This window comes from Podarcis pityusensis (assembly GCF_964106645.2).
Source record: "Podarcis pityusensis genome assembly, chromosome: 14".
Taxonomy (NCBI): domain Eukaryota; kingdom Metazoa; phylum Chordata; class Lepidosauria; order Squamata; family Lacertidae; genus Podarcis; species Podarcis pityusensis.
This window is the reverse complement of record NC_138039.1, coordinates 9,751,976-9,766,757: the sequence shown is the minus strand read 5'-3', so window position 1 is coordinate 9,766,757 and position 14,782 is coordinate 9,751,976. Positions and strand designations below refer to the sequence as shown.

At 48.5% G+C, this 14,782-nt stretch overlaps 1 protein-coding gene across 1 annotated transcript; it reads left to right on the top strand.

Moving 5' to 3' along the window:
• The first annotated feature begins 260 nt into the window (after nucleotides 1–260).
• DNASE1L2 (deoxyribonuclease 1 like 2) lies at nucleotides 261–14,660 on the top strand. The gene is made up of 9 exons (XM_080981265.1): nucleotides 261–419; nucleotides 5,338–5,485; nucleotides 7,349–7,437; nucleotides 8,764–8,847; nucleotides 9,890–9,990; nucleotides 10,898–11,010; nucleotides 11,824–11,978; nucleotides 12,618–12,714; nucleotides 12,855–14,660. Exons 2-9 carry the CDS (start codon nucleotides 5,348–5,350, stop codon nucleotides 12,906–12,908), a joined length of 831 nt encoding a protein of 276 aa, XP_080837391.1. The 5' UTR covers nucleotides 261–419; nucleotides 5,338–5,347; the 3' UTR covers nucleotides 12,909–14,660.
• The last annotated feature ends 122 nt before the right edge of the window (nucleotides 14,661–14,782 follow it).

Below are 14,782 nucleotides of genomic sequence, written 5' to 3'. Positions count from 1 at the left end.
TCCTGCTTGGCAGGGGGTTGGACTCGATGGCCCTTGTGGTCTATTCCAACTCTATGATTCTATGATTCTATGATTCTTTATTTGCCATCCCAGGTTATGCAATGCACTCGCTTCTCCCAAGGCGGAGTCTGTAAGGCTTGTGTTTTTATAAAATGTAGGCTCAGAAAATGCTTATTAATGTGTCTCTGCCCCGCCCAGCCCAGGGATGGGAACTTGCTGCATTTTGTGTAAAGAAACTGCAGCGAGGTGACAGATGTTGCGCCAGGGAGATGGGTGGGGACTGTCTTTCATTTCCATAAAACTTGGTGAGGAACCAAAAGTTGTGGGAGATTTCGCATCAGGACCGCACAGGGCGTCAGTGACTGGAGAGGCTCTGGGAACACCTCCAAACCATTTTTCCACTGCCTGTGGAACACACGGTAGGGGCTAGTTCATTTTATTTTTAAAAAAAACTATTTGATTTTATTGTGGGGGTTTTATGGGGGGGACTTTTTTTTGGAGGGGCTTTTTCTTCCTCTATCATAATATTAGAACTTGGGATCACCCAGTGATAGAGATTTCCTGGCAGATCAGGGGCAGATCAGAACAAGTCCTTCTGGGCACAGGGTGTGAGAAACTGGTGGAACTCCCTGCCACAAGATAGGTGGTGCTTAGGGAGGGAGAAGAAATCCAATTTGATTAGGATTTTAACGTGTGCCTACCTAATTCGCTCTTTCCGAAACTATGCAGGAACGCCAAAACACAGCAGGTAGCTCAAATTTTTTATATTTTGATTTTATGTTGTAACCGCCCTGAGAACTGTGGTTATAGGGGTGGTATACAAATTTAATAGATAAAAATAAAAAGCCCACTTCCCCAAAATTTTGCAATGCAGTTTCCCAACCAAAGGATGTTTACAAAAATGCATACATTAGGGAGAAATGTGCTTAAAAAGGAATGTATTAGTGGAACAAAAAGACGAAGATGCATTATATTTGGAGAACTTGCTTGGAAAAAAAAACCCATGTACGTTAGTCAAAACCGCAAACAAGAATGTGTTTATTAGGAGAGGTTCTCCCTAAAATGCTGTTGAATTTTCATTAGAGTTTTTTTTAAAAAAAATAACAATAGTCACAAATTGATATAGAAATGTGGAGAAGATGTTTCAAGACTGGGAAAACGAGAAATGGTGAAGGCCGAAATGGGGACAGATTCTTTCATCCCCTACCCACCTCGCAGGGTGGTTGTGAGATAACACGGAGGAGGAGACATCCTGTAGAGCCTGCCTAGAATAAAGGCAGGAGCAAAACAAGGTAGCAATTATAGCCCAGGTGATAAAATGAAACCTCCAGGGTTAAGAGCAGTGTGCCTCGAAATACCAGCTGCTGAGGAAAATAACAGGTGGAGAGGGCTAGAGCCTGCCTGCCTTGGTGGCAGGCTTCCTGGAGGCCTGATCTGACTGATCACTGTAAGTAATCAGGATGTTGAAGTAGATGGGTTTTTTTGGTCTGCTCCAGCAGCAATCTTCATGGGATCTTTATAATCTCCAAGGTAGTCTAGTGGTTTTTTTTTTTAAAAAAATGATACTCTATTTACAACTAGCAGAACTGACGGGAAGAGTTAGAGGAGTATTGAACCAGAAAATGTTTGGAGAATGGAGAATATTTAAGGGTTATATAAGATCATATTGTACCAACCGCACCACATGAGCAGAATTTGAGTGATACTTGTAAAGACAACAAATACCGTTTGTGGAGTAGACAGGAACAATATTAAAGAATATAAAACTGTGTGGAAAAAACGACAGTATAAACAGTACAATGAGAATGATTGGAAGACTCGTTTTGTCAGAAGTCTTTTTTATTTAAGTGTTTATTTAAGTATGAATTAGGAAGATTAAGTTTTTTAATGCACGTAAATCTGATTTTTCTTTCTTTTTTCTGTATTTTCTTCTTCTCTTTTTCTCAATTGTTTTTTCTTTAATTTTCTTTTTGTAGTATGAGATTGTAAAATCTTTGTATATGTGTGTAATTTAAATTAATAAAGATTATTTTTTTAAAAAAAAAAAGTTTGATATTCTAATGCTTATTTCTGGGAATGAAGGGGTAAAGTCCCACAGTACCTGCCTGGACCAAAATAAACTTGCAATCTCCACCCACATAGTGGTGGTGGTTGTTTTTTTACTAAACAAACATTTGGCAGGAGAATCTCCTTCCAGCAGAGCGATGCCAGGATGATCTTGCTGAACCACTGCCTGCAATGCACCTGCCAGGTGGGAAGAGGCAAGACACCTTCCTCTGACACAGAGAACAGAGCAAGACGGAGCCTGCAAGGCTTCAGAACAGCAGGGAGAGGAGTTGGCGACAAAATTTGGAGTCAGGCATTGGTCCATCTAGCTCAGTATTGTCTAAACTAACCAGCAACACATCTCCAGGCTGCCAGGAAGGGATTTTCCCCTGCCTTACCTGGAGAAGCCAGGGATTGAACCTGCAACCTTCTGCACGCAAAGCAGATGCACTGTCCGTGAGCTGCAGCTCTTCTTAATCAAGTACCCTTTTTGGCGAGGGGCAACCCTTGGGATGCAGGTGGCGCTGTGGGTTAAACCACAGAGCCTAGGACTTGTCGATCAGAAGGTCGGCAGTTCGAATCCCCGCGATGGGGTGAGCTCCCGTTGCTCCGTCCCTGCTCCTGCCAACCTAGCAGTTCAAAAGCACGTCAAAGTGCAAGTAGATAAATAGGTACCACTCTGGCGGGAAGGTAAACGGCGTTTCCGTGCGCTGCTCTGGTTCGCCAGAAGTGGCTTAGTCATGCTGGCCACATGACCTGGAAGCTGTACGCCGGCTCCCTCGGGCCAATAAAGCGAGCTGAGCGCCGCAACCCCAGAGTTGGCCACGACTGGACCTAATGGTCAGGGGTCCCTTTACCCTTTGGTTTGTGGAAGAGAGAGGTGGGAGCGCAGCTCTAATCGCTCCCTCTTTGAAGGAGCATAATTCCAACTTGCAAGGTGAAAGATTTGGCAGCGCTTGCGAGAGATACCTAAGCCACTCCCGGAGGGTGCCAAGCATCTCAGCGCACTGAGCGACGCCGATGATGAGAAAGTGAGCAAGCACAGCCCGGGGCCTGGGTGTCGGCCTTGGGAGTCTGGCTGAGAGCTGCTCCCTCCAGAGACCTTGGGGGAAGGAAACACCTGCCAAGCTCTCAGCCTGGGAAGATACTGCGACTGGGCGAGATTCCAAAGCCCCGCAACCTCGAGAAGCTGAGGGAACATCTCTGCTGATGCGGCAACACCTTCACGCCTGCCATAGCCAGTGGCCTGGATGACAAGACCAAGACGCAGCTGTGAGTCAGTGGCTCAGAGCTCATCCAAGCCACTAGGATCCTTTTTTTTCCTTCAAAATTTTTTATTCATTTTATAACACAACTAAACAACGCAAACAGAAAAACAAAAAATACCCCATCGCGGGGATTTGAACCGCCGACCTTCTGATCAGCAAGCCCAAGAGGCTCAGTGGTTTAGACCACAGTGCCACCCGCATCCCTGAAGATGCAAAGGGAACCACAATAATCCACTTGTCCCTAGTGGACCCTACAAACAAAAACCCTGCCTGGGGAGAGCCCATCCCACAATATAAACACTTGTATGAAAGCATGCAACTTTAAACAAAAACTTGTGGCCAACGACCTGTTCACCTTACCTGAACGACCTGTTTGTCATAATAAACCCCCGTATGGGGTTGTAAGTCTAGTGACTGAAATGTTATTTACATGTTGTTGACACTGTGCTCTTTTAACAAATGGTTTTGAGCCAATTATGTCGTGAGGAAAGCATCATACAAATCTCCAATCCAGTCAAATCATGGTGCCACTCAGCTGGGGCTAGTCAATTAGGACTTGTGGCCGCAGTGCCCCCAAACACAGCCCTGAAAATAGCACATCTTTGGGGCTCAGTGATCTCGCGTGGGTCTTGTGATTCGCACGGGAGCACAGATGGGAAGCAGCTTGTCCCAGTTTTGGGAGGGTATGCGTTTTAAGCAGTATCATCCCACTTTCTTTTTTTAATACATTTTTTATTTTATTTTCAAAAAGAAATGAAAGAAAAAAGAAAATAAACATGCATCAAAAAACCATACAAAATCCACGTATCAAGATTGGTCTGAATCTCCTAACTTGCCCTCTCCCATCCATGGGTCCTCTTGAATCTATTTTCAACTGCATATCAATACTTCTCCAATTTTTCATCTTCCTAAATCATCTGTACTTTCTACTACATTACAAGTGTGCTTAAAATCCTGCTAATGTTTTGACCTGTTTACAATGACTTTGTATATACATTATAAACATTTCCCATTCTTATTAAAATTTCTTGTCTTCTTGGTTCCTTAGCTTCCCGGTTAATTTTGCCATTTTGGCAGAGTCCATCAATTTGATTTGCCCTTCTTCTCTGGTCGGGCTTGTCTCTTCCTTCCATCTCTGGGCTAGCAGCATCCGTTGTAGCATACATGAACAGTTTCCTTTTGTAGTATCACCCCACTTTCAACAGCCTTGGCTTTCTTCAAGGAATCCTGGGAACTGTGGCTTGTTAAGGGTGCTGGCGGATGTTAGGAGACCCCTATTCCCCTCATATGGGACGCGGGTGGCGCTGTGGTCTAAACCATAGAGCCTAGGACTTGCCGATCAGAAGGTCAGCGGTTCGAATGACGGGGTGAGCTCCCGTTGCTCGGTCCCTGCTCCTGCCAACCTAGCAGTTCGAAAGCATGTCAAAGTGCAAGTAGATAAATAGGTACCGCTCCGGCGGGAAGGTAAACGGCGTTTCCGTGTGCTGCTCTGGTTCGCCATAAGCAGCTTAGTCACGACCTGGAAGCTGTACGCCAGCTCCCTCGGCCAATAAAGCGAGATGAGCGCCGCAACCCCAGAGTCGGTCACGACTGGACCTAATAGTCAGGGGTCCCTTTACCTTTACCTTTATTCCCTTCATAGAACTACAGTTCCCAGAGCAGTTTAACAACCAGTCCATCTTCCCAGGAAACTTTGGGAATTGCTGCTCTCGTGAAGGGAACAGGGGTCTCATAACAAGCACCCTTAACAAATGACACTTCCCAGGATTCCTTGTGGGAAACCAGGGCTGTTTAAACTGGTGCGATGCTAGAACTCAGCAAGGAGAAGGAGGATGGAGACAAAGCTAGAACAGGTTGGCCCTGCCCACCATGCACTCTAGCGCCACCTGCTGATGGGCTCCTTGCGGTCTGCGCAACCAGTCTTAGTGGGCACCAGCTACAACTGGTGCCACCCCAATGGGCCCTCTCGTGAGGTGCTTATAGCCCACAACTAAAATATTCTCCTCCCGTCTCTCCCATTTAGGGGAATTACCATGAAGCTGTTGTTGGGCATTTCCGCCCTGGCTTTCCTGATGCAGGCAGCCACTCCTCTGAAGATCTGCGCGTTCAACATCCAGAGCTTTGGAGACAGCAAACTGTCTAATGAGGGGATCTCGGAAATTATTGTGAAGGTGAGAACGGGGCTTTGCAAGGATAGAATCCCCAACATGAGAGACCCAATACCAGCCCGACTGCAGCAGACAGGTTTGGGAAGAAGGAAAATCTGAGTGATTGGCAGGTAGATGGGCAGGGATTCCTGACTCTCACTTGTACAAGAATAGCAGCAACAAGATGGCTTCCTCCCCATCGTCCAAAAACAGACTGCCGAAATGAAGGAAGGATGGGGTAAGCAGGAATGGATTTTCCTGCAGAAGGACTGTGAGCTCAAAACAAATAATGGTATCAAATTGTAGAATCATGCAGGAATCTCCATGATAGATGCTTATCCAAATTCTGCTTAAAAACCTCCACAACCTCCCTAGGGAGTCCGTTCCACTGTCCACCAGCTCTCATGTTTAGGGAAGCTTTTAATGTTTGATGTATTACAGTATTTTAATATTTTTTTGGAAGCTGCCCAGAATGGCTGGGGAAGCCCAGCCAGATAGGCGGGGTATAAATAATAAATTATTATTATTATTATTATTATTATCATCATCATCATCATCATCATTATTATTATTATTATACTCAGAGTAAGATCATCATCATTATTATTATTATTATACTCAGAGTAAGTAAAGGGACCCCTGACCATTAGGTCCAGTAATGACAGACTCTGGGGTTGCGGCGCTCATCTCGCTTTATTGGCCGAGGGAGCCGGCATACAACTTCCGGGTCATGTGGCCAGCATGACTAAGCCACTTCTGGCGAACCAGAGCAGCGCACGGAAACGCCGTTTACCTTCCCGCCAGAGCGGTACCTATTTATCTACTTGGACTTTGACGTGCTTTCGAACTGCTAGGTTGGCAGGAGCAGGGACCGAAAAACGGGAGCTCACCCCGTCACAGGGATTCGAACCGCCGACCTTCTGATCGGCAAGTCCTAGGCTCTGTGGCGCCACCTGCGTCCCCATACTCAGCGCCACCTGCGTCCCACAGCGCCACCTGCGTCCCCATACTCAGAGTAGAATCACTGAAATCAATGAACACAACTTGAGGACTCCTCCAGACAATATATTTATTGCTCGTTCCCCTGATCCAGCAGAGCTTTTCTAATGAAATTCTTCTTTACACAACTGATCTGGGGAACTTGCTGCCACAAGAAGTGGTGATGGCTGCTGTCTCAGGTGGCTTGAAAAGGGTCCCATAAGGGAAAGATGAGAAGAGGCCAGCCACTGGGTATTAGTCATGACATTAGTGGGGCTTCCATGTTTAGAGGCAGTCTACCTCTGCAGGGATGTGGGTGGCGCTGTGGGTTAAACCACAGAGCCTAGGACTTGCTGATCAGAAGGTTGGCAGTTTGAATCCCCGTGACACGGTGAGCTCCCGTTGCTCGGTCCCTGCTCCTGCCAACCTAGCAGTTCGAAAGCACGTTAAGAGTGAAAGTAGATAAATAGGTACCGCTCCGGCGGGAAGGTAAACGGCGTTTCTGTGCGCTGCTCTGGTTCGCCAGAAGCGGCTTAGTCATGCTGGCCACATGACCCGGAAGCTGTATGCTGGCTCCCTCGGCCAATAAAGCGAGATGAGCGCCGCAACCCCAGAGTCGGCCACGACTGGACCTAATGGTCAGGGGTCCCTTTACCTTTACCTCACCTCTGAACAGCAGTTGGTGGGGAGCAGCAGCAGAAGAGATGGGTTGTGTTGCCCACTGTGGGAAGCCAGAAGTTGGACAAGATGGACCTTCCATCAGATCCAACGGGGCCCTTCTGGCATAGCTGTCAACTTTCCCCTTTTCTTGCGAGGAATCCTATACAGAATAAGGGAATTTCCCTTAAAGAAAGGGAGACGTTGACAGCTACGCCTTCTGGTCTTCTTACGCATGCATGCTTCTTCCAGATCCTGTCGCGGTACGACATCGCCTTGGTGCAAGAGGTGCGGGATGCTGACCTAAGTGCCGTTAGTGAATTGCTGGAGCGGCTCAACAGGTAACACCGCCCTAAGTCTTTGCAGGCAAGTTGGCAGAGCATGGGAGCTCTTCATCTCAGGGCTGTGGGTTCGAGTCACGCCTTGGGCAAGATTCCTGCATTGCAGGGGGTTGGATTCCACGAAGACTTTGGGCAGGATGGGAGAGAGAGAAGGCACCGATGGATTGTTTCTCAACGGGAGGAGAAGACAAAGCGAATTAGGGAGAGTGAGCCCAGGGACCAGTTTCCTTTCTCAGGAAATATATGCAGAACAGCCAAGCCATGCAATGTCAGTGCTGTTAGGCTTTAAAAAAATAAGCAGCAGGCAAGAGGATAGAACCTCCAGGGTCAGATGTAGAGGGACACTGAAAGTCAGTGTCTGGAGAACAGCAGCAGGAGAGCCCTGCAGCCTCCTTCCCTTCCAACGGGCTTCCTGAAGGTGCTTGGTTGGCCACTGTGGGGTTCATAGAGTCATCTAGTCCAACCCCTTTGATGCAGGAATCTCAGTTAAAGCATCCATGACAGATGGCCATCCAAGCTCTGCTTAAAAAGGAAGGAGAATCTACCACCTCCCGAGAGTGTTAGGATATAGTTCTGTTCTACCTTAAAAGGGAACAGGCATAACTATTGTGTGTCACGTGCCTGTTTACTTCCAGCGCAGGCTTGCTGGGAACTTCAATTTGTATATTGCTTTTGCATTACTCTTGTTTGCTGGACACGAAGGGAAGCAGACATGTTTTTTCCTTTGTTCCTGATCTATGCTGAATAAACGCTTGTAAATAATGCTTACACATGTCTCTGTCCACCACTTCTGTTGTGAGAAGATTTATTCACTCTGCTGATAGAGTGTGCCAAGTCTCTAAAGGTATCTGAGGCTTGTGTTGCTGTTTGATGCTTTTCCAAGGGAGACCGGTGATCACTCGGCTGCCGGCCGGTGGCTGGAGCCAGCTGGGGGCCTGCCTGATGCCCCCGTCTCCTGGGCAGTATCCCAACAGAGAGAACCCGTTCCACTGTCAAACAACTCTTACCATCAGAAACTTCTTCCTGATGTTTAGTCGGGAACAGGAGGTTGGATGAGGCGGGCCCCTGGCCCGATCCAGGAGAGATTCACGCAGTGTGCAGGCCAGATATTATTCAAGAGGCCTACAGGTGTTCCTACCTGGGCTGCCATTGCTTAGGATGTGACAGCTGGATGGGAAAGGGTTTGGCAGGTGATGTGGGGAGGGGCGTCTGCCTTGTTTTACAAGCCAACTCTGTTGAACTAATTCAGAGTCCTTAAACTGCTGCTCTGCACACGTCTTTCTCTGCCTTTCCTTGATTTTCCCTCTCCCTCTTTTTGCTCCACAGTGCCTCTAAGCACAACTACGCCTACGAAATCAGCGAGTCACTGGGACGGGAGAACTACAGGGAAATGTACCTCTTCCTCTACAGGTACCGGATCAAATCAGTGCTTTGTGGACAAGTACATTCCTACATTTCAAATTGTACTCTCCCACTCACATTTTCTCATCCGGGTACATCCATCTTCAGAACTGCAAAAAAGCAACATTATTATTATTTTTATTGATTGATTGATTGATTGATTGAATGAATGAATGAATGAATGAATTTATATACTGCCCTATACCCAGGGGTCTCAGGCCAGTTCACAGAATAAAATCAAAACATAAAACCACAAAATAGAGTGGCACCTCGGCCTATGAACTTAATTTGTTCTGGAAGTCCATTCTTAAACCAAAGCATTCTTAAACCGAGGTGCACTTTCCCTGCTGAGGCCTCCCGCCACCGGTGCCCTTCCACCTACTTCTGGTTTTGCAGTTGGTTGCCCAAATCATTTATTAACAGGACTGTTCGTAGACCAAGGTACCACTGTACATAATAAGAATAAAAACAACTCAATAGCCGCCCCGCCCCCCAAAGAAACACATTTTAAAAGGGCATAGGATGTAAATCAGATCAACCAAAGGCCCAGCTAAAAAAACGTTTTTGCCTGGAGCGTAAAGATGCATAATGAAGGCGCCAGGCGGACTTCCCTGGGGAGAGCATTCCACAGACGGGGAGCCACTGCAGAGAAGGCCCCGTTCTCGAGTTGCCACCCTCCGGACCTCTCGAGGAGGAGGCACACGAAGAAGGGCCTCAGAAGATGATCTCAGGGGCCAGGTAGGTTCATATGGAAGGAGTCGGTCCTTGAGGTATTGCGGTCCTGAGCTGTTTAGGCACTCAGAGCATAAAGAAACAGCAGTTACAAACACAAGCATGGGGTAGACAATCCCTGGATAATCTCCTCCTTTATACATCAGGCATATAGAGGACCACAGTTCCATTTGCAGATTGTGTTTGCTGGATAGGGTTCACAATAGGGGGCTTTATCGACAATGGGATGCAGTCCCTTTCCCAGCTTACCTGGTAATCCGACTGGAGTGTGCCTGCATTGTTCCTTTGCTGACTCCGTCCCCCTCTGCTTTCTATCCAGGACAAAGAGCGTCTCTGTTGTGGACAAGTACCAGTACTCAGATAAAAACAATGCCTTCAGCAGACCGCCTTTTATTGTCAAGTTCTCGGCTCTCAACGCCAGTGAGTAAAACAGAAGGGATCCCCCAAACACAGACACACCCATTTACTTCATAGGCCCCTAGCCCAAACTCCATGTGAGGCTAAGGCTGGACATTTGTAGCTTGGGAGCTCAAGGGGCTGGAGGTTGGCTTACAACTCAGGTGGGCAAACGAGATCGGGAACAGAAGGTCCGAATGGATGCTCCGGGCAGGCAGAATGGAAAAGGAGCAAAGTGAGGTTCATCACCAGTACAAAAAAGAGTAGTGTCTCCACCCCCATAGCTCAGCCCAGACCCTGAGGTCCAGCTCCAAGGGTCTTCTGGCGGTTCCCTCACTGTAAGGTTACAGGGAACCAGGCAGAGGGCCTTCTCGGTAGTGGCGCCCTACCTGTGGAACGCCCTCCCATCAGATGTCAAGGAAATAAACATCTGTCTGACTTTTAGAAGACATCTGAAGTCAGCCCTGTTTAGGGACGTTTCTAGCGTGTGGTGTTTTATTGTGTTTTTAATATTTTGTTGCAAGCTGACCAGAGCAGCTGCGGCAACTCAGTCAGACAGGCAGCATACAAATAATAAATGATGATGGTGGGATAGCAAGGGGTTCCAGACTGGCAAATCCTGCCCCTCTAGAAAAGCCTTGGAAGTCAGTGGTCTTGCCTATGTGCCTTTGGAGCAGTGGCGTACAGTGATGGGGGAGGGGGCTACATCATGCGCATGACATCACAAGTTACACATGCATCACACCTCCCTCCCTAAGCTGGGCAGAAGCTTCCTGGGCTTTGGAAAGAGGGTGACAAGGGGAAAATTAGGGGGCTATCCTAGTTCCCCTAGTCCACTGACCACACGCCACTGCTCTGGAGAACATTCCTGGCACCTGAGTCCCGCAAGAGAATGAAAGGGATCCCTGTGCTAATCCTGCTTCTTTTGCAGAAGACGACGAGCTGGTCCTGATTCCCCTCCACACAGCTCCAAATGACGCCGTGGCAGAGATCGATGCCCTCTATGACGTCTACTTGAAGATCATTGACAAGTGGGGGACGGATGTACGTGCTTTTGTTAACAGTTAAGATGCTTTTTGTTGAATGTTTTCTGAAAAGAAGGACTTGTGGCCACAGGTTGAACCACCCTGGTCTGGGGTTTCAGATGGGATACATTCCCAGCTCTGTTTTGGAGATGCGGCCTTGGTCCAGTATACCTGAAGGAGCATCTCCACCCCCATCGTTCAGCCCGGACACTGAGGTCCAGCGCCGAGGGCCTTCTGGCAGTTCCTTCACTGCGAGAAGCCAAGTTACAGGGAACCAGGCAGAGGGCCTTCTCCGTAGTGGCACCCACCCTGTGGAATGCCCTCCCACCAGATGTCAAAGAGAAAAACAACTAACAGACTTTTAGAAGACATCTGAAGGCAGCCCTGTTTAGGGAAGCTTTTAATGTTTAATATGTTATTGTATTTTAATATTCTGTTGGAAGCTGCCCAGAGTGGCTGGGGGTACCCAGCCAGATGGGCAGGGTATAAATAATAATAATAATAATAATAATAATAATAATAATAATGCCAGGGATTGAATCAAGGACCTCTGCAAAGCAGATGCTCTACCCCTGAGCCAAGCCCCTTGAACAGGATGTTCTGTTCCACCCATCCCACAATTTGCTGACCACTGTTGGAGACAGGAAATTAGACCCACCTTCAGAATATAAGAAGGCCCCTGCTGGATCAGGCCAATGGCCCACCTAGCCAGAGCTCTGTTCCCACAGTAGCCCACCAGATGCTTGTGGGGAAGCCTACGGTCAGGATCCGAGTGCAACCGTGCTCTCTCCCCACCTGCAATTCCCATCAGCAAATCTTCTTCCCTTTGTAGAACATGATGTTCCTGGGAGACTTCAACGCTGACTGCAGTTACGTGGGAAAGAACGCCTGGTCCTCCATCCGCCTGCGCACCAGCGAGGTTTTCAAGTGGCTCATCCCAGACTCTGTAGACACCACCGTGGGCAACTCCAACTGCGCCTATGACAGGTGAGGTTGGCGAAGCTGCCAAGTAGTGATAGATCTTTAGACCCCAGTAGGGCTCCTGACCATCAGGGACGCGGGTGGCGCTGTGGGTTAAACCACAGAGCCTAGAGCTTGCCAATCAGAAGGTCGGTGGTTCGAATCCCTGCGACGGGGTGAGCCCCCGTTGTTTGGTCCCTGCTCCTGCCAACCTAGCAGTTTGAAAGCACGAAGTGCAAGTAGATAAATAGGTACCACTCCGGCGAGAAGGTAAACGGCGTTTCCATGCACTGCTCTGGTTCGCCAGAAGCGGCTTAGTCATGCTGGCCACATGACCCGGAAACTGTACCCCGGCTCCCTCGGCCAATAAAGCGAGATGAGCGCCGCAACCCCAGACTCATCTGTGACTGGACCTAATGGTCATGGGTCCCTTTACTTTTACAGCTCTTGACCAAGAGCCACAACTGGCCCACTGAGGCTTCTCAGCTGCCATAACAAGCCACCTCTCCTCTTTCTGCTCCTCCTCCTCCTCCTTTCCCACTCTTGGAAGGACACTCAGCATCGAAAGTCGTCAGATGATCTCAGAGCAAGGGATCCAGGGCAGCCTCAGCTCCCCCCCCAAAAAACAGGAGAGGACCACTCCATTTCTTTCCTTTTTGCGTCTAGGATTGTCGTGAGCGGTTCAAAGCTGAGGAAGTGGATCGATCCCAAGTCGGCCCAAGTGTTTGACTTCCAGAGTGCCTTCAAGCTGAGCCAAGAGGAGGTAAATCACATTCAGTGTTTAAGCCCTTGGTTCAAACAGGGTTTCCTGGGGCTTGCAGTGCATGGTGGGAAAACAATGTGTTCTGGCTTTGGCGACAAGAGATGCTCTGAGCTTCCCTGTTGTTCTCTCCTCCCGTCCAGGCTCTGGCCATTAGCGACCATTTCCCGGTGGAAGTGACGCTGAAATCTCGCTGAAGCTCCGTGCGACCTCGCAGCCTTGCTTTGACACCCCGTGCCGGAAAAGGGGTTCCGGCCACCCTTGGGTCTTCTCACCCCACAGTTACATGTTCGCTCGCAGACGTACAAAGCTGCCTTGATGGACCTGTGGTCTTTCCAGACCAGTATTGCCTCTTCTGCTTGGTAGTGTCAGCCAGCAGAGGAAACAACCCCTAAGGCAGGTTGCCAGGAATGGATCAGACAAGGAAAAGTGCTTACCATCTGCTTTCATTCAATATTTACAGAGAGAGGCTTGGAACACAGCCTCTCAGAATAATGGCGTTGTCCTGAGTGACTCTCCACCCCCTTTTTCCTCCCACTTCCTCATTCATCATCTCTTCCATGGGTGGTGCTGAGGGCCATTTGCTTCCGAGCCCTTTGCTCTCCTACTTTCAAGGCTCGCCGTGTTCTGGGAGAAGGGGGTTCTGGAATGCTTTCTTAAGACACTGCATCCGTCAGCTGTTGCCCTCCTGGTGGTTCCTCTTCCTCCTCCTCCTCTCCGATTATTTCCCAGCTTTCCCCCTCATCTGCCTCTGAGCTGTAACCTCCCTCAAACCCCAGTCTTCTTCTCTAGAAGGGTCAGGCTGGTCATTTCTCCTCTGCCCAGTCCCTGACAGGTACTCTAGCTGCTTCCTGAGCTCTTAGGCAAAGGAGAGCCTCTTCCCTTGAGATCTTTGTGGCTCACAGGTGGGAGAACCTGTGGCTCTCCTGATGTTGCTAGACTCCCAGTGCCCACCAGCTCCTAGCCAGCAGATTTGGAAGATGATAACTGGAGTCCAACATTATCTGCAGGTCCTCCAGGTCTTGTTTTTGCTAGAGTTGTTGCTGCCAGGGATGGAACCTGGAACCTTCTGTTCTTCTGCAGACCAATTGACTTATGTGACATTGTCCACCTGTGTTGTATTCCACCTGAGCTGAGCTGGAGGGCACCAAAAGGCCTTCAAGAGATTCAGTGGGTTGCAGTGAGAGGGAGAGGAAACCTGTGGGTCTCCAGACGTTGCTTAGGGGGACAGGGCTGTAGCTCATCTGCTTTGCATACAGAAGGTCTCAGGTTTGATCCCTGGTGTCTCCAGGTCGGGCTGGGAGAACCTTCTTAGCTGAAATCACAGAGAACTCCTACCAGCTGATGCAGACCATTCTGACCTAGAGAGGTACCTGCCTTAGTAGAAGGCAGATTATCGGTCGATGTCCCTTGCTGGACTATAGCTCCCCATCACCTCTGACCACTGGCTAAGCAACATTTGGCAGGCCACAGGCTACTCCCACTTAGCACACTGGATTGGCGAGGCCATTGAGCTCTGGATGACTTTGGGACTAACCTACCTCATGTGCTGGTTGTGATAAAAGGGAGGGAACCGTAAGTACACAAGGAGAGTCTGCTGGATCAGACCAATGGCCCCTCTCATCTAGCATCTTCTCCTCACTTTGGCCAACCAGATGCCCCAAGCACGACCCGAGCCCAAGAGCCCTCTCCCCTCCTGTGGTTTCCAGCAACTGGTATTCAGATGTACTGCTGCCTCCAGCTGTGGAAGCAGAGAATATTCATCATGGCTACTAGCCACTGATCATCTCCTCCATTAATTTGTCCAATCCTCTTTTAAAGCCGCCCAAGTTGGTGTCCATCACTGCCTTCTGTGGGAGTTCCATAGTTTAACTATGTATTATGTGAAGAAGTACTTTCTTTTAACCACGCTGACCATGGATGCATGATAATAAATAAAATAAACGATGCCCAGTCTCCTGTTTTTAAGGCATAATAACCACTTTTGACTCCACAGACCCTGTTAAGTAAATTTAAAATAGTTTACTTACTAAATACAAAGGTATGGTACGTGTGTTATTCCATGCACCAG

Coding starts and splice junctions, on each gene's coding strand:
- DNASE1L2 (XM_080981265.1), top strand. CDS start 5,348: ATGAAGCTGTTGTTGGGCATTTCCGCCCTGGCTTTCCTGATGCAGGCA. Junction 11,011..11,823: donor TTGACAAGTGGGGGACGGAT/GTACGTGCTTTT, acceptor TTCCCTTTGTAG/AACATGATGTTCCTGGGAGA. Junction 12,715..12,854: donor TCAAGCTGAGCCAAGAGGAG/GTAAATCACATT, acceptor CCTCCCGTCCAG/GCTCTGGCCATTAGCGACCA.